Source organism: Phyllobates terribilis, unplaced genomic scaffold, assembly GCF_046119375.1.
Source record: "Phyllobates terribilis strain yellow unplaced genomic scaffold, ASM4611937v1 Scaffold_1__5_contigs__length_1240528914, whole genome shotgun sequence".
Classification (NCBI taxonomy): Eukaryota; Metazoa; Chordata; class Amphibia; order Anura; family Dendrobatidae; genus Phyllobates; species Phyllobates terribilis.
This window is the reverse complement of record NW_027362761.1, coordinates 365012944-365035067: the sequence shown is the minus strand read 5'-3', so window position 1 is coordinate 365035067 and position 22124 is coordinate 365012944. Positions and strand designations below refer to the sequence as shown.

General features: G+C 45.4%; 1 protein-coding gene across 3 annotated transcripts in view; it reads left to right on the top strand.

Annotated features, from left to right (window-relative positions):
• Window positions 1-22124, top strand: part of CUX2 (cut like homeobox 2) — a 642716-nt gene that overhangs the window by 223174 nt on the left and 397418 nt on the right. For all 3 annotated transcript variants that reach the window (XM_073676344.1, XM_073676345.1, XM_073676343.1), the window contains exons 2-3: window positions 4467-4577; window positions 12640-12687. In XM_073676344.1, the coding sequence (XP_073532445.1) occupies window positions 4467-4577; window positions 12640-12687 (159 nt within the window). The remainder of the gene's footprint in view (window positions 1-4466; window positions 4578-12639; window positions 12688-22124) is intronic.

Here is a 22124-nt window from a genome sequence, read left to right as displayed (position 1 = left end):
CAGAGAAAAAGAAGACTTGAACTCTATAGTGCCACCTATTGGAAGCAGCAATCCTACAAGTCACAATCAACCCTTTAACGAGTCGTGCAATATGACTTAGGATAAAAGCCAAATCAGAATCTCAATTTGCAGACACTGTTTCGGGCTGTTACCCCTCGTCAGTGCAAAGTATGAGAACTGATTTGGCTAGGTGAGAGGCTCTGGACTGAGGTCTAAGGGGTAACGTTTCTCCTTGTGGAGAGTGACATACCGGCTCTGGCAAATCCAGGTATTTTGTGCAACTCTGTGTTTCAAGTTTACAAAGTATTTCAGGAAAAAACATTTTGCTGAATTGCCTTATTATCTTGCCATTGTATGTCCTATGTACAGTCATGGCCGAAAGTGTTAGCACCCTTGAAATTGTTCCAGAAAATGATTGTCCAACCCATTTTTGGGGTTTTGTGTAAAATTATAGCCAATTTGCCTTTTTGTCTATTTTTTTGTGTTGTTCCAATACACACAAAGGAAATAATCATGTGTATAATAAAACATGTGCAAAAGCAGTAACTTTCTGGGAGAAATGCTACATTTTCTGGAACAATTTCAAGGGTGCCAACACCTTTGGCCATGTCTGTACATGAGCTCTGTATGACACTATTTATTTGGTTGCTGTTATTTTACATTATTTACTATTTACATGGATGCTGTATTATTCTGTGTATGACAATATTTTGGGGGTTTTTTAAATACTTTATATACTTGGACACTAAGTGACATAAATTTTCTGGAAAATACGTATATGATACTTTGGATTTATACACCGTATCTAGGCACTATACCTGTGTACTATTTATCTGGTCACTATATTTTAGAAACGTCTCCTTTGTTTCTTCTTTTTTTTTTTAAACATTTTTAGCAGAAGTTACAAGTGATGGATTCCAGTGGCTGTAAAGACTTTTATATTAAAAATATTTTTTTCTTAAATCTGTTAAAGTGAGATGATCGGATGTTTTTTGTCTTTATTGTTGAGCCCTTTGCACTTAAAATTAAAGCAGTCCTTGACAAATCTTTAAGTATACCCTTTGGGGAAAAATTGGGAGATCCAGCAGCAAAATTCTGTATCTTATAAATAATGAATACAGGGAGCGTGATAAAAAGTAAAACAGTCTATGTTTCAGTTCTTTGTTAGTTTGTCTGCTATTGTAGTTTTTTTCTATTCTGTTTCTGACACATTAAAGCTTATGGTTCTCTAATCCTACAACACAAGCTGGCTTACATAAAATGGCTTATGACTTCCACTTATTATTTTCCAGTTATTGAGCTACACTACATAGGCAGTCTTTCCTTGAAGTTTCAATAATGCTTTGTAGAAAATCACAAATTGCTTCATAAAATATTACCGAAATTCTCTATTGATTTACAACATCAAATAAACTGTATGTATGTATAATGAATCACAAGGAAAATGTTACCATGAGCCATGACTTGTAACACATTACAGGGTGCAATACACATTAGAGGGCACCAGGATCGGACTCTGGGCTGGGGAAACATGATTAGATATGGGACAATATTTAATTACCTAATATCACTAGAGTTTTTTCTAGCAATTATGACGACATGGCGGTCGGGATTTGTCTTGTCCTGGTATAGTGGGAGCTCACATATATCTGGAACACCAATTACTTGGCATTTCTGCATTGATTGACAGCCCTTCATTACTCTTGAATGCAAAACATCCCAGCAGTTAATTAAGGAGATTGTTTTATTGAATTGTTTTTAGCCTCAGGTATTGGGAAAAATGTCTTGTTGAAATATATGAATCCTGGAATTTCTAGAATTCTTACTTTAGCCAAAAGTTTGGTCTATATGTTTATTTCTTTGTTAAGGAGGGCACATTGCTGCCATGAAATTGTAAGTTAGCAACAAATACAATTTTATGGCAAAACAATTCAGACCTAGATTTATTAGAAATTATGGATTTTAACTAAACGGGTTATAAAAGGAAGTTTGACGAGGGTCCTACTTCTGGGACCCTTACTTTTGCTGAGAATGGGGTGTGCTTAGTTTTTGCTCTTAATTGGAGAGCATGATGAGCAAGACAGCCTCACTAGGGTTTAGTAGTGGTGATGGTGGTGGACAGTCATGGACAGTTCATGCTCCTCCTGCTCTCCATCCCATTAATAAGGACAAAAAGCCTAACGTTCGTGGCAATAATGGAGGTTCTAGAAGTCAGACCTTCCAGCAAGCTTATTTTTATACTGGATATAAAAGCTCCTTAGGCCCAATATGTAATGCCTTTTTAATGCTTATTTTCTAAGCCTAAACTTATGGTGGATCTGTGGCACCCTGCTATTACAGGTACCACAGGACCCAAAAAGGTGCATGGACGGACTTCTCCACAAGAGGCCCTCATTACATAACAGACACCTCATACCACCAGAGGGAGCCCTGTTAGGGATATATATACTGGAGGGTGGAGTTAGGCAGTCAGTGTGTGTGCTGGCACAGAGATCAGTGAAGAAGCAGCATGTGAGCTGCTATGCTGAGGGCCAGCCAGGGCCTAAAGCACGTGCTGAAGCCCTGGGGGCCTAGAGCGGGGCCGGAGGCAAGGAGAAGAGTGAGAGGAGTTATGGGGGCAGAGGAGCATCTTAGGCTCACCCCAGAATACAAGCCGGACACCGGGTCTGCGCCTACAGGGTCCTCTACGCCCAGTAGGAACAACCAGTATACCAGGAGGATTCTAAACCCCTGGTCAACCTGAAGTTACAATTATCTAAAGAACTAGGAACCACGAAGGCCCCAGCGTCCAGGGATAGTGGTAGCCAGAAGAAAGTTCTTACCTCCAAGCATACAGGTTAGGAGAGTGAAAGAGTACAGAAGCTAGGCCAAGTTTCAGGCTGGTCAGGAGCTTCAGAGTGAGAGGAAGAAACGGATCAGGAGGCCTTATACCCACTCACTGGGGAGAGTCCAGAAGTGCACCCTTCCTATCAAGTACCCTGGACTGTACCTACTGTCTACACCAGTAAAGGTACTGAAGCGAACCCCCTGTGTGCGTGTCTGTTATTCTTCCCTGGCCCGGCTGGGCCACCTCTCACCTGCATCCCTTCCATCAACTCTGCCCCGGGGGCATGCTCCGCCTGTGGTGAGCAGAAACATCCCAGCTGCCATCCCATCACCCCCGGAGGTCTGCAATAGCGCTGGTCCCCATTACCAGAAACCGCAGGTGGCGTCACGAGACAAAAACTGTTAACAAAACCCCTTGTAAAGAGTGACCTCAGGGTACGGGCCCGGGAGCCAACTGCCGTGACATCCCCAGAAGGTTAAAGGCCCAGGTACCGAGTCTCCCCCATATATCCCCCTGGGCGAGTCAGATCAAATGAGGAAAAAAAAAATTTATTGTATTTGAATTTCATTTATATTTTTCCACTTATGAGGACCCACTCCTGGTTTTCAGTGAATTAAAACTGCACCAATGAGCCCTATGTGAAACCTGGTCTAAAGTTATAATCAGCAACATGTTGGCTCAGTGGTTAGCACTGTTACTTTGTGTTGCTGGGGGTCTGGGGTTCAAATACCACCGAGGACAACATCTGCGAGACTTTCTATGTTCTTGTATTTGTGTGGACTTTCTCCCACATTCCAAAGACAAGCTGATAAGGAATTTAGATTGTGAGCCCATAGTAATGACAATGTCTGTACAGCGCTGCAGAATATATTGGCGCTATATAAGCAAGCATGATAAATAATAGTTGACATATTAGGTGTCTGCCTCGTTCTTTGGTTTGTATAACCAGCAGTCAGTCTTGTTATTTTAACTGCCCTTTTCTCACAATCTCTTTGCAATGAGTACAGTCTGACCATTTGCTCAATGACATCATATGGAAATATCATATTTTTTTATTTGTGAGCGGCTTATGAAAGTGATCCAGGCAGAGTTGTTGGAAACTCTCCTGGTGTCTTAGACACAACACTTGCACTTACAGTGAACTGCTTATGATTTAATCTTCAGTGCTCAGAGGTCAGTCTGCTATATGTGGACACATTAATTTTCCCATATTGTGCTGAAATTAAAAAGCCATATATATGTTTAACTGCTTTATTTATGAACACTTAAGCATAAGTAAGTCTAGCTTGGATCCATTCCCTCCTGTTGATATATATTAGCTGGCAGCGAAGCTTGCTTTACATTAATTCCCTGAGAACACGTTATTGCATCCCGCACTGCTTCAAAAAAGTTACTAGTGAACTAAGGCCCTTGAAACCCTTTGAAAGAAACTTCACCGAGGGATATTGATTATAGCAGCTTCTCATTATCTAAAAGCTGTCCTGATTTTGCATTGAATACATACTTTTCTTCCCTAAATAATTCATGCTTGTAGTCAATATTGCGGCTGTCTCTACGTATTGGAAATTTGCAAACTTGGACACGATATGGGTTATGTATGATATTAAAAATCCAAAACTCCTTCCCTTTCTTGTTGCAGAAAGAACTGAACTCCCTCGCCTCGGAGCTGGCTGCTCGGCAGGAAGAGAGTGAGCATTCCCACAAGCGTCTTATTGAACTCAGCCGGGAGTTCAAGAAGAATGTCCCCGAGGTATGGTCTTCCTTAACCTATTGACTGCAGATGCAATTTGCTTTGAGGTAGACAAGTATTAAATAACTTTTTATCCTGAGGCATTAAGTTATATTTTATTATGTATTGGTTCTGGGGATAGTTAAGTCTTGGGGTATGGTGTGATTCTTTATATTGGCTGCTGTCTCGCAAGGTAATTATAGGTAGATATCAAGTCGTTGAGTACAACTTGTTCACATTGACTTCAACATTCACATTGTCAGCTGAAGCTCTGTTTTCTACATTATAAATATAGTGCTGTAAGAGTGGCAGTTTTCAGAAATACTGTCCTGCTCATCGTTATGGGCACCCATGAAGTTTAAGTACATAATGTGGAATATCTCCTGAAGAAAAAAAATCAAGTGAAAGTTTTTTTTGTATAGAGACTCGTGTTAAATAGAAAAGAGCAAATGATAAACAATAATTTAAAACAAAAAACAATGGAAGGGAATAATAGAAAAACCTAAGCCTTGACGTGACACTGGTATTGGCACCCTTTACATTAATTTAGTATAGAAACACAATTTGACTCGCCTGTGGTAAATCACAAAAGAGATTCACCTGTGATTAATTGTCGGTGCCGATGTGACATGAATTAGCCAATGAATGATGACTTCAGTGTTTTAAAAAGCCACATGGTAGGCCCTGTTCCTTTGTCACAATGATGAAGAAAAAGGAGCTGTCTGAGGACATTAGAACTGCTATTATCAAACACAAGACTTTTAAAGGGTATAAGGCCATCTCTAAAGACTTTGGTATCCCAGTTTCAACAGTGCGCAATGTTATTAAGAAGTTTGCCAAGCATGGAACCATCAAGAACTTCCCTGGACATGGGGGAATGAGGAAAATTGAAAAGAGATGTCTTCGAAGGTTGGTGTGAATGGTGGAAAAAACACCATGTCAAACATCCAAAGACGTGAAGGCCAACCTGGAATAGTCTGGGGTCATGGTTTCAAAAAGTACCATACGCCGCACACTAAACCAAGCAGAGTTTTATAGGTGAAGGCCAAGTAAGAAACCGTTGCTGAAGAAAAGACATAAAAAGGAACCACTGATCTTTGCCAAAGAGTACCTTGACAAACCACAATCCTTCTGGGAAAATGTTCTGTGGACAGATGAAACAAAAATAGAGCTTTTTGCCAATGCAAAGCAACAGTTTGTTTACCGATGGCGCAATGAAGCTTATAAGGAAAAGAATACCTTACTAACAGTTAAGCATGGCGGAGGATCCACAATGCTGTGTTTTTTTTTTTTGCTGTGTCTGGTACTGGAGGCCTTGACTGTATCACAGGAATCATGAAATCAGAGAATTATCAAGACATTTTAGATCGAAATGTCCTACCCAGTGTAAGAAAACTTGGTTTGAGTCGAAGATCATGGGTCCTCCAGCAAGACAATGACCCAAAGCACATATCCAAAAGTACATAAAAATGGTTCAAAAAGAAAAATGGACTGTTTTAAAATGGCCAACAATGAGTCCTGACCCCAATCCCATTGAAAATCTTTGGGGTGAGCTGAAATCTGCCATTGGGAAAAAGAACCCTGCAGACCTTCAAGAGCTTGAATAAACTGCAAAGAAGAGTGGGAGAAAATTCCAGCTGAGAAGTGCAAGAAGCTTATAGATATCTACAGGAAACGTTTGGAGGCTGTCAGCAATGCGAAAGGGTGTGCAACCAAGTATTAATTAGAGGTGCCTTTATTGCTGCACATGCTGTTTATTCTGTTTCTTCTTTGAAATTGCAACATGGAAGTTGAAAAACAATGTTTTATTGTTGTATTACTTTGGACCACTAATTAAAAAATCCTGAAGATATAACTTTGGAACATTTCCATTTATTTCTGAAGATATTGTACATGTCTATGTCTATGAAAAAAATGAAGGGGTGCCAATAATGGTGAGCTGCACTGTATTTCAGGAAAATACTAAGGTTAGATAGTACTTCACATATGTGCTGATAAAGTATGCCTTGTGTAACAATATGCCAACTATGACCACATTTGAATGAATTGGACATCTTTATTATAAACTCTCAATAGTGTTTCCTAGGACCACCTTACTTCTGATCCTCAGCCTTCTTACCGTAGATGTGATGATATGCATTAAAGGGAACTTGTCACCTGGTTTTTGCTCCTGATTCCAGTGGTGTGTCACTGAGCTGCTTGCTGTTATTTTGATGAAACTCCTGCTTCCTCTGCTGCTGATCTAGTAGTGCTCTAAATGCTGAGCCCTCCTACACCACTGATTGGCAATTTCTGTGTAAACACTGTGTACACTGTATATAGCCAGAAAGTTGCTAATCAGTGGTGGGGGCAGGGTTACATGATCAGGTTGACTAGGAGACATGAGATACATAGTCCTGTAGTGATATCATCTCCTACTGATAGAACACTCATTTTATTGAAACAACAACACACAGTTCAGTAAGTGACACATCGCTGGAATCAGGGTGTCTGCCCGTACATCATGCTGATTGCATAGTAAAAACCTGCTGTCGGATGCCCTTTAAAGGGGGTCTGTTAGCCCCAATTGACATTTTAAACTGAGCACATAGCCTCTGAAGGCTATGTGCTCAGAAATAATACATACATTTAAGTTATTTTTCACAGCCTCTATTGTGAATAAAAATCTACTTTTTTCAGTGTTCTAATTATGGTGCTTGGTTCACCGTTGGCACCAACTAGTGTTTTAGTGCACTGTTCCACCTGCTGGTTTATCATATGAGCATGCCTCTGTCTCTGATGATTGGCAGCACTGTCTGCAGTGGATCATATACAATGGAAAGCTCTTGTAATTACAAATGGTAGATGACATCGCCATACACTGTACTGTTCCAAATTAGTTCTACATTCTGGAAGCTTGACCATCAGATTGTCTGCTAAAGGTCGCAAGATGAAAAACATTCACACAATGCTTGATGCGTGGATTGTAAATTAAGTATGCAGAGCGTTGCATTGTATATGATATACAAGACTGAGCTCTTACCTGCTGCACCTTGACTCTCTTTTATCAACCGGAGTGCCGTGGTTCTATCTTCTCCACAGTTTGCAGTGTAAGCTTGGCCACGCAAGTGTGAGCCTGCACCCCTGTTTTCTGATGTCACTCACTAAACCTAGAATTGTAGTGAAAAGGCCTCAGTGAGAGGAGAGACACCCAAACTGCATGCCCAAGCATACACTGCAGACAGAAAAAGTGAGCACTGTCAATCAACCGTGGTGGAGGTGTGCTCATATACTAAACCAGTGAGCAGGATCATGTACTTAAGTGCTTGACCATGCTAAAGTTGCACCAAATGTGTATGTTCATGGTGGACTTGGGAAAAGTAGCTGATGGCAAAATGCGCATTTCGGCAAATGTGTATGACCACCGTAAAGAGGTTGTGTACAACTAACCATTTTTTTAAAAAATGGGACCTATATATCGGTCCAAAAAAAATAAAGGTTACTTAGCTACTGATTCCCAACAATTTCTCTGTTAGCACTGCATGGGTCCCCTACCAGTCTACAAGCTTCTTTTTGTGACTGGAACCCCTTTGGCCATTGATTGGCAGCAGTGGCAACAAGCAGAAGTAGTTGGTGGGGAACCCATGGAGCTCTAGCAGAGAAAGAGGGAGGGATCTGTAGATGAATAACCTTTATCTATTTGACCACAATGCTAGGCCTATTTTCACAAGAAAAAAGTTTAGTTTGACCACCCCTTTAAAGAGGTTGTCTACCTTTCAGGACTTTTTTTTTTAATTAAATGCATGTCATTTGGGATAAAAAATATTTTTGCAATTGGGTTTCATTAAAAAAATTTCACAGATGGCCTTCTATAGCCTCTATGTTGCACTGTCCATTGCTAGCTGCAGAATGAGTTAACAGAAAATTCATCAGTCAGCCCACTATGACAGTCTGCCAGGAAGTTTGTAACTGTTTTATAACTGTTTTATCTGTCCTTTTCTGAGCAAATCTCAGATGATTTATGATCACATATTACATCAAAGTTGAATGTGCAGGAAACAAAAGGCCTATAAAAACTAAACCCAATTGAGAAAATCATTTTTAGCCACAAATACATGCATTTAAGTAAAAAAAAGTAATGTCAAATGTGCATTCTGCCACTTGGTAAGCCTTATTAGGAAAAAATAAATAAGATTGCAGGTTGAAGAACATCTAAGAGGATTATGGAACCCAGATATAGACATTAATACTTAGTGACTGTAAGCCTGTGGAATGTAGTAACTCTTGAATGAGCAGTTGAATGTTATCTAGTGGTGTCTGAGAGAAACCATTTTGGGAAAGGTAGTATGATTTTAAGTTTTCTCAATAGAATTTAGGTCCCCATACACCTTAGATGGCTATCAGATGAATGATAGTTGCTACCTGTAAAATCGGACAAACTATCTTGACTATCTTTCACATACACAGGAGCAGGGGTGGATTAAGAGTAGCAAGGGCCCCGGGCAGTTTAGAAGGTGCGCCCCCCTCCCCCCAACACACACACCTGATGTATCACATGTCACATGATCCCCTGTGATAGATCATGTGATAGTTCACGTGAAATTAATTTGGCACAATATTAATTATAATATTTTTTTTTAGGCTGTGTGACCACTATGCGTTTTTTAAGCGTTTCCGCAGCAGCAATTCCGCTGCAGAAATGCTTAAAAAACACTGGGTAGAAGGTCTGCCATGTTCCCCAATGATAATCCGCATGTGCTGTGGACATGCTGCGGAAATTTCTGCTGCTGATTATCATTGCGGAAAAATCTGCAGCATTACCAATTATTTTGCGGAAGTGCGGCATTTTCGCCGCCATTGACTTTCATTGGAACGCATGGAATCCGCATCCCTGCATCTGTACATGCGGATTCCATGCGTTTCAATGTGCGGATGGTACCCGGGTGTGGAGGACAAGAGACTCTCCTCCGGACCCGGGTACCATAGAACCTGTAAAAAAAGAATAAAATAAAAAATAAATATTATACTTACCTTCTGATGGCCCCCGGTGTCTTTATCCGATGCGTGCTGGCTTGCCGGCCGCTTGCGATGGTCTGAAAAGGACCTGTCATGACGTCATTTAGTCATGTGACGGGTCACGCGACCGCTGACGTCGGCAGGCCATCAGAAGGTAAGTATATATTTCTTTTTTATTTTTTACCATTCTTTTAAGGTCACACTGTATAAATCCATACTGGTTGCATGGATTTATATAGTGTGACCAAGTTGTCAAGCACTTTCCAAGTGATGCTAAAATCGATTGGAAAGCGCTTGTCAACCCGCATGCAGAAATGCATGTGAAGAACGCTTCACTTCCGCATGTCCCTGGCAGGAAAAACGCATGTAAAATCCGCATGCGTTTTTTCTGCCAGGGAGATGCAGAAACGCTCAAAAAAAATCTGGAGCATTTCTGCATCGTGGGCACATAGCCTTACATTAATTGTATGACTCAATATTGAGCACACGTAGCCATCTATACACAGGGCGGGAGTCCGCACGGCGCCAACTATACACAGCGGGAGGCCACACGGCGCCATCTATACATAGCGAGAGGCCGCACGGTGCCATCAATACACAGCAGGAGGCCGCACGTAGCCATCTATAGACAGCAGGAGGCCGCACATAGCCATCTATACACAGCGGGAGGCCACACGTAGCCATCAATACACAGCAGGAGGCCGCACGTAGCCATCTATACACAGCAGGAGGCCGCACGTAGCCATCTATACACAGCAGGAGGCCGCACGTAGCCATCAATGCACAGCAGGAGGCCGCAAGTAGCCATCTATACACAGCAGGAGGCCGCACGTAGCCATCAATACACAGCAGGAGGCCGCAAGTAGCCATCTATACACAGCAGGAGGCCGCACGTAGCCACCTATACACAGCGGGAGGCCACACGTAGCCATCAATACACAGCAGGAGGCCGCACGTAGCCACTTATACACAACAGGAGGCCGCATGTAGCCACCTATACACAGCAGGAGGCCGCACGTAGCCATCTATACACAGCAGGAGGCCGCACGTAGCCATCTATACACAGCAGGAGGCTGCACGTAGCCATCTATATATAGCGGGAGCCCGCACGTAGCCATCTATACACAGCAGGAGGCCGCACGTAGCCATCTATACACAGCAGGAGGCTGCACGGCGCCATCTATACACAGCGGGAGGCCGCACGTAGCCATCTATACACAGCGGGAGGCCGCATGTAGCCATCTACACACAGCGGGAGGCCGCACGGCGCCATCTACACACAGCGGGAGGCCACATGTAGCCATATATACACAGCAGAAGGCCGCACGTAGCCATCTCTGTACAGCTGGAGGCCTCTCGTAGCCATCTATACCCAGCGGGAGGCCGCACGTAGCCATCTATACACAGCAGGAGGCCACACAGCGCCATCTATACACAGCGGGAGGCCGCATGGCGCCCCCCCCGGAGACCGCGGGAGGCCGCACGCAGTCACGCACACACAAACATATACAGACATACATGCATAAACATATTTGAAACACAAAAATACATATAAACAGACATCACACAATGATATCTGCCTGCACACACACACACTCACTCAATCACACACACACACACACACTCACACACACACTCTCACACACACTCTCTCACACACACACACACACACTCACCATCCCCCGGCTCCAGTCCTCCTGCTCCTCTCCGGTGCAGCAGTGCAGGCCGGGCACGCACTGCGTGACGTCACACTAGCAGACACGGCCGCGCACAGGTCCGTGTCTCCTAGCTGTGACGCGGCCGGGCCAGCACAGGGAAGTTAACAGCTGCTGTGCTGGCCCGGCCGAAGAAGAAGTAGCGGCCATGCACCGCTGCTGGGGGAGCGGACCGGGGCCCCCCCCGCCACTGTCTGCCGGCATGTGCCACGGTGCCGCACATTATAATCCGCCTATGCACAGGAGCTCTCAGCAGAGTGAGTGCTCGTGTGTTCTCTATGAGAGTTGCTGCCAGACATCTCTGGCGGCCTATTGAAGGAAGAACAAAAGGATCGGCATTCTGAAAACGGACCTTACAGGGGTATTCTCCAGTTGTCTCTTGAGCAGTTGGTAGCAATGCAATGTCCTTACAGTTTCCTTACTTCCTGGTTTCTAGCAAGTCGGGCATTCCTGAGTGACAGCTTTTGTGAATAGTAATACTGTAGTATTAGTAGAACTAGAAAACTCGGCACAAATTCTGCTGTAGCACATTCAGCCCTCAGTGGTTTGTTTTTCGCCTACACTGCTATCCCTGTATTTACACATAAAGACAATGGGGCTTTTGAACAAACACACAAGTCGGGACAGGTGGAGCTGTGAACCATGGTTAGGAGACTTGCAGTGAAATCTGATGGGCTTGGTGATTTAGAACTGTATCTCATCAGAAGATGGAGAGAGGGGGGAGGGAGGTGGTCAGGTAATTGTTTTATAGAAATTAATGGGCTGGAGAGAGCTGACTGGGATGTTAAGAGTTAACCCCATCTCCTAGAATGTAACTACTGCTCACTCAAGGCCAGAGTTTGGGCAGGCACTAGAGGCCAGACTCCATGGAAATGAGGTGTATGCTATAAAAGATAAAATCTCTCATTGCAAGAGAATAACTTCAGATAGAAAAAGCAAGCCAATATCAAACTTTCTTATTTTCATGCTGTCTAACTAATTAAAGCAATTTAAGAACTTCAGGACACCCCTTTTACTCCCTGACAATCATCTGTCTGGAGCACATTAGGCTTTTGGCCAAACCCAACTATATCGGCAGGTTCAGAATGACTTGAGTCTAATGTGTATGGGGGGCTTTAGTGCAGAAAAATGCCTGTTTATATCATTGTTATTTTATCCCTCCTGTGAACATTAGTAAATTTAACATTGGACGTATATTGGGAAAAGTGTAAGACATTGGAAACGATGTTTAGTTTATTTGTAAATGTGATGTTGGAGGCTAGAAACCTATAGTGTAGCTTCAGTAGTAATGTGGCTTTTGGGGAATTATCAGAGCGGCTATCTCATAGTGTCCTCTGGTTTTCTGTCTTATAACTTCTTTATTTTATTTTTAGGAAATCCGAGAAATTGTGGCTCCAGTCTTGAAGAGCTTTCAAGCTGAGGTGAGAATATGCCCTTTTCTAAATCATTAACAATGATATTTGGATAAACTGTTTCATAAATGTATGTATTTTGTAAAATGTTGAAGGTCCCAATTCATCAGGACTGGTATTTTGTAGGCGAGTCTTGATAATCACTGCGCTGGTGAAAAATTTGATGTCTCTTTCAGTTGTCATGCAAGACCCCCGGAAATATACTGGAGGTTTCTGTCATGAGTTATGCCACTTTTGTAGTGTAAATTATGATGAATAAGTCGGCTGCTCTTTCCCATAACTCTTTGGCTAAGCTTCATCCACTTTTCGAAAAGTTGCAAAAGCTTATAGGACCTGGTGTAAAAACCCAAAAGTATGAGTTGTGCAAAAAATTTGCATAATTTCAAATAGTATTACATCAGAAATCTGGCTTGGTGAGTTGGTCTCAAAGACTATTTGTATCCTGCATAGATTGCAAGTTCTTTCCTTTAAGCAATTGTGGGGAACCTTTGGAAATAAAAGTAATAAAAGTCTCTAATCTCGTAGTGACTGGAATAGATACAGTATACCTTTTGGTTCAAGATGGTGGTTCCCAAATACTATGATGCTCTATTATGATTTAAAGAGGTTTTTTTTTAGCATGCTACTGTAATTGGCCCTGGTCAGTTCAATGGCCTGAGCTGCTGTCTTGGGCACAGCCACACTTGTATGGACATTGCGGTAGTGGGTACTGTTGAATAGGCTGTAATACTCTCTTCACTTTCCTGAGTTGATCTCCACTGATCAAACATTGATTGCTTGCTTATCCTTATGAGAGGCTGTGACATTACTATTCTGGAAAAAATGCTATATTTCAAGACATAGTTTTAGTTAAATCATACAGCAAAAATAATGATGATGATTTTACTTCTGATTATTTTACATCTAGTAAAGCATCCTTAAAGGGAAAATGTCAGCAGGTTTTTGCTATTTAATCTGAGAGCAGCATAATGTTTGGAACAGAGACCCTAATTCCAGAGATGTGTCACTTATTAGGCTGTGTGTTGTAGTTTCAATACAACCAGTGTTTTATCAGCAGGAGATTATCACTGCAGGAATAGGTGTCACGTGCAGGCCAGTCAGGCTAGTATGTATAACCCCTCCTCCACCACTGATTGGCAACTTGCTGACAATTCACAGTGTACTCAGGAAGCTGTCAGTCATGGGTGTGGTTCGGGTCATACACAGCTCAGCATTCTGAGTACTGCTACGCCTACAACAGAGAAAACAGGGAGTCTATCAAAACTACACCAAGCAGCCCAGTAAGTGACACATCGCTGGAATCAAGGCTTTTGCCCCTACATCATGCAGCTCTCAGATTACATACCAAATATAGATAATAGATTCCCTTTTGAAAAGGAGCCTGGCAGGTTCCCAAACTGCTATCATTATCCTTCAGAGCCCAAGTCCTGCATTGTAAGGAAGTCCTTGCTGTTACAAACCTTGTTTGCTATATGCAACAAAGCCATTTTTAAACCATGGTTTCAATTAGTGTAAATACAATTTTTTTTTCTGCTACTTTTTATCTGTTTATGTTGATGATTATGGCTTACAGCCAATGAAAACACACAAGTTATTATCTCAGTAACTTAGAATACTTTATAACACCAGCTTTAATTTTTTTTAAAAAATCAGAAATGTTGGCCTACTGAAATGTATGTTCAGTAAATGCACTTTGTAGCATCGGCGTCTCTGCCTCCTGCCGGGCAGAGACGCCGTTCTCCTCACAGTCCCAGTCCGGCGTCTTCCTGCTCTCCTGTTGCTAAGGCGCGCACTGCGTGCAGCTTCCCGGGCACTGTGCTTAGGGCGCGCGCTCCCTCCCTCTTAAAAGGGCCGCGCGTGCCGTTCTAAAGAGTCCCCGACCAATGGCCGGAGGACTGCCCCTATATTAAGCACCTTCTCCAAAATGGAGGTGCCTGTGCAAGGTTGTTGCTTGTGTGCTAACACTCTCCTCAGACCTCAGGTTCCTTGCCCGCCAGTCTGTCTAACAGTCCTGCCAGCCAGTCTGTCTAACATTCCTGCCCGCCAGTCTGTCTATCAGCCGTGCTCCTTCCAGTCTGCCAACCCGGAGCACCTGCCAGATTACCAGCCGTGCCCGCCAGCCTGCCAAGCCGGATCACCTGCCAAGTTACCAGGTGTGCCCACCTGCCTGCCTACCCAGAGCACCTGCCAAGTTATCGGCAGTGTCCACCTGCTCATTTACCCGGAGTACCTGTCTGGCTATCCACAGTACCCGCCTGTTTGTCTACCCGGATCACCCGCCTGCCTACCAGCCGTGCTTATCCGCTGTATCGGTCAGCTCCTGTCATCTGACCCGTAGGAGTCACCTGCTCTCACACAAGGTTGGTCCCAGAGTGGCACTTGGTTCACAGAATCGACTAAGCCCCGTGTGACCTGGGTCGGTCCGAGTAGGCACTTAGTTACGCCCCTCTGTTCCCTCCTTGCATCAAAGCACAGAGGTTACACCACCTGGACCCGTAACAGTTTACACAGGCAATGGAATCCGGTGGCTCCCAGGCTCCTTTGCTCTCTGACTTGTACCAGGAGGTCTCTCGTCAGAGATCCCAACAGGAGACTATTCTGTCCTATCTGCAGGCAGTCAACTCCCACCTGGACACGCTGTCCACTCCGTCGGTGTCTGTCTCTAATCAAGCGGCACCCACTCCAGCGGTACCTCAACCCAGTGGCGCTGTGGCACCTGGCTTTGGACCCCGGCTTTCTGCGCCTCCACGTTTCGATGGTGACCCAGTCCTATGTCAGGGCTTCATAAATCAGTGCACACTGCACTTTGAACCTCTGGCACACCAGTTCATCTCCGACCGGGCCAAGGTTGCATTCATCATGTCTCACCTCACCGGAGAGGCGTTGGCGTGGCTTAACCCTCTGTGGGAGAGAGGAGATCCTCTGGTGTCCGATCTCCAGGCCTTCCTCGCGGCTTTCCGGAAGATGTTTGACAAACCTGGACGAAGATCTTCTACTGTCTCCTCACTTCTCCGACTCCATCAAGGGAGTCTCTCTGTGGGATAGTATGCCGTGCGTTTCCAAACCCTCGCATCTGAACTGGCCTGGAATAATGAGGCACTGGTGTCCACCATTTGGGAGGGCCTTTCCGGACGGATCAAGGATGAGCTAGCCGGCCGAGACATACCTCCTACCCTGGATGACCTGGTGTGTTTAGCTACCCGGATCGACATCCGCTTTCTTGGAACGTGCTAAGGAGTGGACCCGGGAGAGAAGACCTCCGCGTCTAGCTCCAACCTTCCAAAGGCCTGCCTCGCAACCAGCCATCCCCTGGGTATCTTCGCAAGAGCCAATGCAAATTTTCCAAGCCAAGATGGTCAAGTCTCGCCAGGAGACACGCCTCGCTGAGGGGAGTTGCTTCTACTGTGGCAGTGTAGAGCATCTGATCCGTTCCTGCCCGATGAGACCGGGAAACTCCAGTGTCTAGGACAGCTCGGAGAGGTCGTCCTAGGCAAGAGTTCTTCCTCTCCGTCTTTGACTCTGTCCATTTCTGTCAGCAGTGGTGAGACCCGCTTCTTCGAGGCTTCCTTTCTGGATTCCGGAGCCGCAGGGAATCTCATTCAACAGGCCGTTGTGGAGCGTTATCAGATTCCTACCATATGTCTGGCTGAACCTTTGGCAGTTTCCTCAGTGGATGGGAAGCTCCTCCCAGAAACCATCTTGCTGGTCACAGAGCCTGTAGCTCTTCAGGTGTGAATGCTGCACTTGGAGAAGATCTCCTTTCATGTGCTGTCTGGTCTCTCTCATCCCCTCTTGCTTGGCCTGCCCTGGTTACAGAGACATGAGCCCGTCCTGAATTGGAGATCTGGTGAAGTGCTCCTTTGGGGTCAGGAATGCCATGAGTCCTGTCTGGTTCCGGTTCGTCCTGCTTGACCCCCAGCGTATCTACGCTGGCTAACCTACCTGGCCTGCCGGCACCCTACAGGTCCTATGTGGACGTCTTTGACAAAAAGGAGGCTGAGACACTACCACCTCATAGGCCGTATGATTGCCCCATCGACCTAATACCTGGTGCTTCACCTCTTCGCGGGCGAATCTACCCCTTGTCGTTGGCCGAGACCCGTGCTATGTCTGAGTACATTGAGGAGAATCTTGCTAGGGGATTTATCTGGAAATCCACCTCTCCGGGTGGTGCAGGATTCTTCTTCGTCAAGAAGAAAGACGGCTCGCTTCATCCTTGTATAGACTATAGGGGTCTAAACCAGATTACCATCAAAAATAAGTACCCCCTGCCTCTCATCTCTGAGTTGTTTGACCACCTAAAAGGCGCCAAGCTCTTCACCAAGCTCAATCTTCGGGGGACATACAATCTGGTCCGGATTCGTCAGGGAGACGAGTGGAAGACGGCATTCAACACCCGGGACGGTCACTACGAATACCGCATGATGCCCTTCGGTCTCTGTAATGCCCCAGCCGTCTTCCAGGAGCTAGTTAACGACATCTTCCGAGAGCTCTTGTATTCCTGCGTGGTGGTGTACCTGGACGACATCCCGGTGTTCTCCCCGGATCTGCCCTCTCACCGGAGGGATGTTCGTCAGGTTCTGCTGAGGCTCCGGATCAATCGCCTGTATGCTAAATGCGAGAAATGCCTCTTTGAGCAGACCTCCTTGCCGTTTCTTGGTTATATCATTTCTGAGACCGGTCTGCGGATGGATCCCGAGAAGGTGTCTGCCGTCTTAAAGTGGCCCTGACCGGAGGGATTGAAGGCGATTCAACGGTTTCTGAGTTTCGCAAACTATTACTGCCTCTTCATTTCTCATTTTTCCTCCTGGACTGCTCCCATCTCTGCTCTCACCCATAAAGGAGCAAATCCCAGGGAGTGGTCTTCTGAGGCGGGGAAAGCCTTTGTCTCCCTTAAACAAGCCTTTTCCAACGCTCCAGTGCTACATCATCCGGATTGTAACAAGCAGTTCTTCCTGGAGGTTGATGCCTCCTCCTCCGGGGCCGGAGCAGTGCTCACCCAGAAATCCTTGTCCGGGAGAATGGTAACCTGTGGCTTCTTCTCCAAGCTCTTGTCCTCGTCCAAGCGCAACTACTCTATAGGAGATCGAGAGCTGCTAGCCATCAAATTAGCACTGGAGGAGTGGCGCTACCTGCTGGAGGGAGCTCTGCACCCGGTGGTCATCTACACTGACCATAAAAACCTTGCTTATTTGCAGAATGCCCAAAGACTAAACCCGCGTCAGGCCAGATGGTCACTATTCTTTGCTCGATTCTGCTTTACTCTCCACTACCGCCCGTCAAACAAGAACATTAAAGCCGACGCTCTATCCCGTTCATTTTTGTCTACCGACCAGGAGGAGGAGCCTCTACATATCATTGACCCCTCCAAAATAATGACTGTTGCTCCGTTTTACCTGTCTCATCTACCTCCCGGTAAGACCTTTGTAGCAATTTAGGATCGGAAGAAGGTTTTACTGTGGGGTCATTTGTCCAAACTGGCTGGTCACGCCGGCCAGAGGAAGACATTTCTGCTCATTGCCCAACATTATTGGTGGCCCACCCTGCGCAAGGATGTTGCGGAATTTGTCGCGGCTTGTTCCTCTTGTGCCCGTAACAAGATCCCTGGGCACCTCCCTGCCGGCCGTCTCCTTCCTCTTCCCGTGCCTTCAGCTCCGTGGCAACATATTGCAATGGACTTCATCACGGATCTCCCTGTTTCTTCTGGTTGTACTGTCATTTGGGTGGTCACCGACCACTTTTCTAAGATGGCTCACTTCATTCCCCTGCTGCACCGGTGCTGGCTAAGGACTTCATCCATCACATCTTCCGTCTTCACGGCTTAGCCCTCCAAATTGTCTCGGATGGCGGAGTTCAATTCACTTTGCGCTTCTGGACAGCCACGTGCAAGCTGCTGGATGTCTCACTGGATTTTTCTTCTGCCTATCATCCTCAGTCCAATGGCCAAGTGGAATGCATCAATCAAATCGTCACCAGATTTCTTCTACACTTTGTCAACGCTCACCATAGCGATTGGGTTGAGCTCCTGCCCTGGGCTGAGTTTTCCTATAACAACCATGAGAGCGAGTCTTCAGCTAAAACTCAGTTTTTTGTGGTCTACGGTGGACACCCCCGGATTCCGTCCCCCGTCCCCTCTTCTGTGAACAATCCTGCCGCGGAGTCTCTCGTCAGTCAATTTTCTGCTATTTGGGAAGACACTAGATCCGCGATTCTTCAGTCTTCGGAGCGGATGAAGAACATGCTGATAAGAGACGTCTGGATCCGCCTCTGTTCCGTCCGGGAGACAAGGTCTGGCTTTCTTCCAAATATGTTTGTCTCAAGATACCTTCTTACAAGTTGGGTCCGCGGTTCATCAGTCCGTTCGAGGTTCTGAACCAAATTAATCCGGTGGCTTACAAGCTGAAACTCCCGGCCTCCTTACGGATTCCCAACTCCTTTCACGTGTTTCTCCTCAAACCGGTTGTCCTTAATTCTTTCTCTGACGATCCAGGTATCACCCCAGCTCCAGTCTCTGCTGAGGACGTCTCTGAGGTAGAAAACATTTTGGCCACCAAGCGGATAAGATGAAAGACTTTCTTTCTTGTGGATTGGTCCTAAGGAGAGGTCTTGGGAGCCCAGGGAGAACATTCATGCTCCTAATGTTCTAGAAAAATTTCTCACGGGCTTAAAAAATAGGGGGCTTAAAGGGGAGGTACTGTAGCATCGGCGTATCTGCCTCCTGCAGGGCAGAGACTCTGTTCCTCTCACCGTCGCGGTCCCAGTCCGGCGTCTTCATGCCGTCCTGCTACTAAGGCGCGCACTACGCGCAGCTTCCCAGGCAATGTGCTTAGGGCGCGCGCTCCCTCCCTCTTAAAGGGGCCACGCGCGCCTGAGGACTGCCCTAGATTAAGCACCTCCTCCAAAATGGAGGTGCCTGTGCAAGGTTGTTGTTTGTGTGCTAACACTCTCCTCAGCCCTCAGGTTCCTTGCCCGCCAGTCTGTCTATCAGCCGTGCCCACCAGTCTGCCAACCCGGAGCACCTGCCAGATTACCAGCCATGCCCGCCAGCCTGTCAACCCGGATCACCAGCCAAGTTACCTGCCTTGCCCACCTGCCTGCCTACCCGGTGCACCTGCCAAGTTATTGGCCGTGTCCGCCTGCTCATTTACCCGGAGTACCTGTCTGGCTATCCGCCGTACCCGCCTGCTTGTCTACCCGGATCACCCGCCTGCCTACCAGCCATGCTTATCTGCTGTACCGGTCAGCTCCTGTCATCTGACCCGTGGTAGTCACCTGCTCTCACACAGGGTCAGTCCCAGAGTGGCACCTGGTTCACCTGCCCGGTCCCTCCTTGGTTCACGGAGGCGACTAAGCCGCCGGGTGACCTGGGTCGGTCCGAGTAGGCACTTAGTTACGCCCCTCTGGTCCCTCCTTGCATCAAAGCACAGAGGTTACACCACCCGGACCTGTAACACACTCAATACTCGGTCGGGGCTCCTTTTGCATCAATTACTGCATCAATGCGGCGTGGTATGGAGGCGATCAGCCTGTGGCACTGCTGAGGTGTTATGGAAGCCCAGGTTGCTTTGATAGCAGCCTTCTGCTCGTCTGCATTGTTGGGTCTGGTCTCTCTCATCTTCCTCTTGACAATACCCCATAGATTCTCTATGGAGTTAAGGTCAGGCGAGTTTGCTGGCCAATCAAGCTCACTGTTTTTAAACCAGGTATTGGTACTTTTGGCAGTGTGGACAGGTGCCAAGTCCTGCTGGAGAATTAAATTTCCATCTCCAAAAAGCTTGTCGGCAGAGGGAAGCATGAAATGCTCAAAAATTTCCTGGTAGACTGCTGCACAGACTTTGGTCTTGATAAAACAGTGGACCTACAACAGCAAATGACATGGCTCCCCAAACCATCATTTATTGTGGAAAGTTCACACTAGACCTCAAGTTGCTTGGATTGTGTGCCTCTCCACTCTTTCTCCAGACTCTGGGACCTTGATTTCCAAATGAAATGCAAAATTTATTTTGCTCTGAAAACAACACCTTGGACCACTTAGCAACAGTCCAGGTCTTTTTCTCCTTGGCCCAGGTAAGATGTTTCTGGCGTTGTCTATTGGTCATGTGTGGCTTGACACAAGAAATGCGACACTTGTAGCCCATGTCCTGGATACGTCTGTGTGGTGGCTTTTGAAGCAATGACTCCAGCAGCAGTGCATTTCTTGTGAACCTCCCCCAAATTTTTGAATGACCTTTTCTTAAAAATCCTTTCAAGACTGCGGTTATCCCGGTTGCTTGTGCACCTTTTTCTACCACATTTTTTCCTTCCATTCAACTTTCAATTAATATGCTTGGATACAGCACTCTGTGAACAGCCAGCTTCTTTAGCAATGACTTTTTGTGGCTTACCCTCCTTGTGGAGTGTGTCAATGACTGCCTTCTGGACATCTGTCAAGTCAGCAGTCTTCCCCATGATTGTGGAGCCTACTGAAACAGACTAAGGGACCTTTTTAAACTCATCGGAAGCCTTTGCAGGTGTTTTTTGTTAATTATTCTAATTTACTGAGATAATGACATTTGTGTTTTCATTGGCTGTAAGCCATAATCATCAACATTAACAGAAATAAACACTTGAAATGGATCACTCTGTTTGTAATGACTCTATATAATATATCAGTTTCACTTTTTGTATTAAAGAACTGAAGTAAACTAACTTTTTGATGAAATTCTAATTTAGTGAGAAGCACCTGTGTATATATATTTATATATCTATATACAGTACAGACCAAAAGTTTTGACACACCTTCTCATTTAAAGATTTTTCTGTATTTTCATGACTATGAAAATTGTGCATTCACACTGAAGGCATCAAAACTATGAATTACCACATGTGGAATTATATACTTAACAAAAAAGTGTGAAACAACTGAAAATATGTCTTATATTCTAGGTTCTTCAAAGTAGCCACCTTTTGCTTTGATGACTGCTTTGCACACTCTTGGCATTCTCTTGATGAGCTTCAAGAGGTAGTCACCGGAAATGGTTTTCACTTCACAGGTGTGCCCTGTCAGGTTTAATAAGTGGGATTTCTTGACTTATAAATGGCTTGACTTCTTGACTTCACCCCCCACAACACACTTGATGGGCACATCAGGAAGCTCACACCCTGATATTATTGTGCTACACGCATTGTGAACACAGGAGCATAACTGTTTGTACACATAAGAGTCGTGGGCCCGCGTCAACATGGACGCCAGGCTTTTATAGATAAAACCCCGCCTCCCTGCCTTGACGCGCACTCGATCCGGCTAATCACGCGGTCCCTAATTCAAAACCAATCACAGTGGATTTGAAAATTCAATTTTAATTGGTAATAATAAAGGTTATATTTTATTCTTAGCAATTAAAATGTAATTTTCAAATCCACCGCGATTGGTTTTGAGTTAGGGACCGCGTGATTAGCCGGATCGA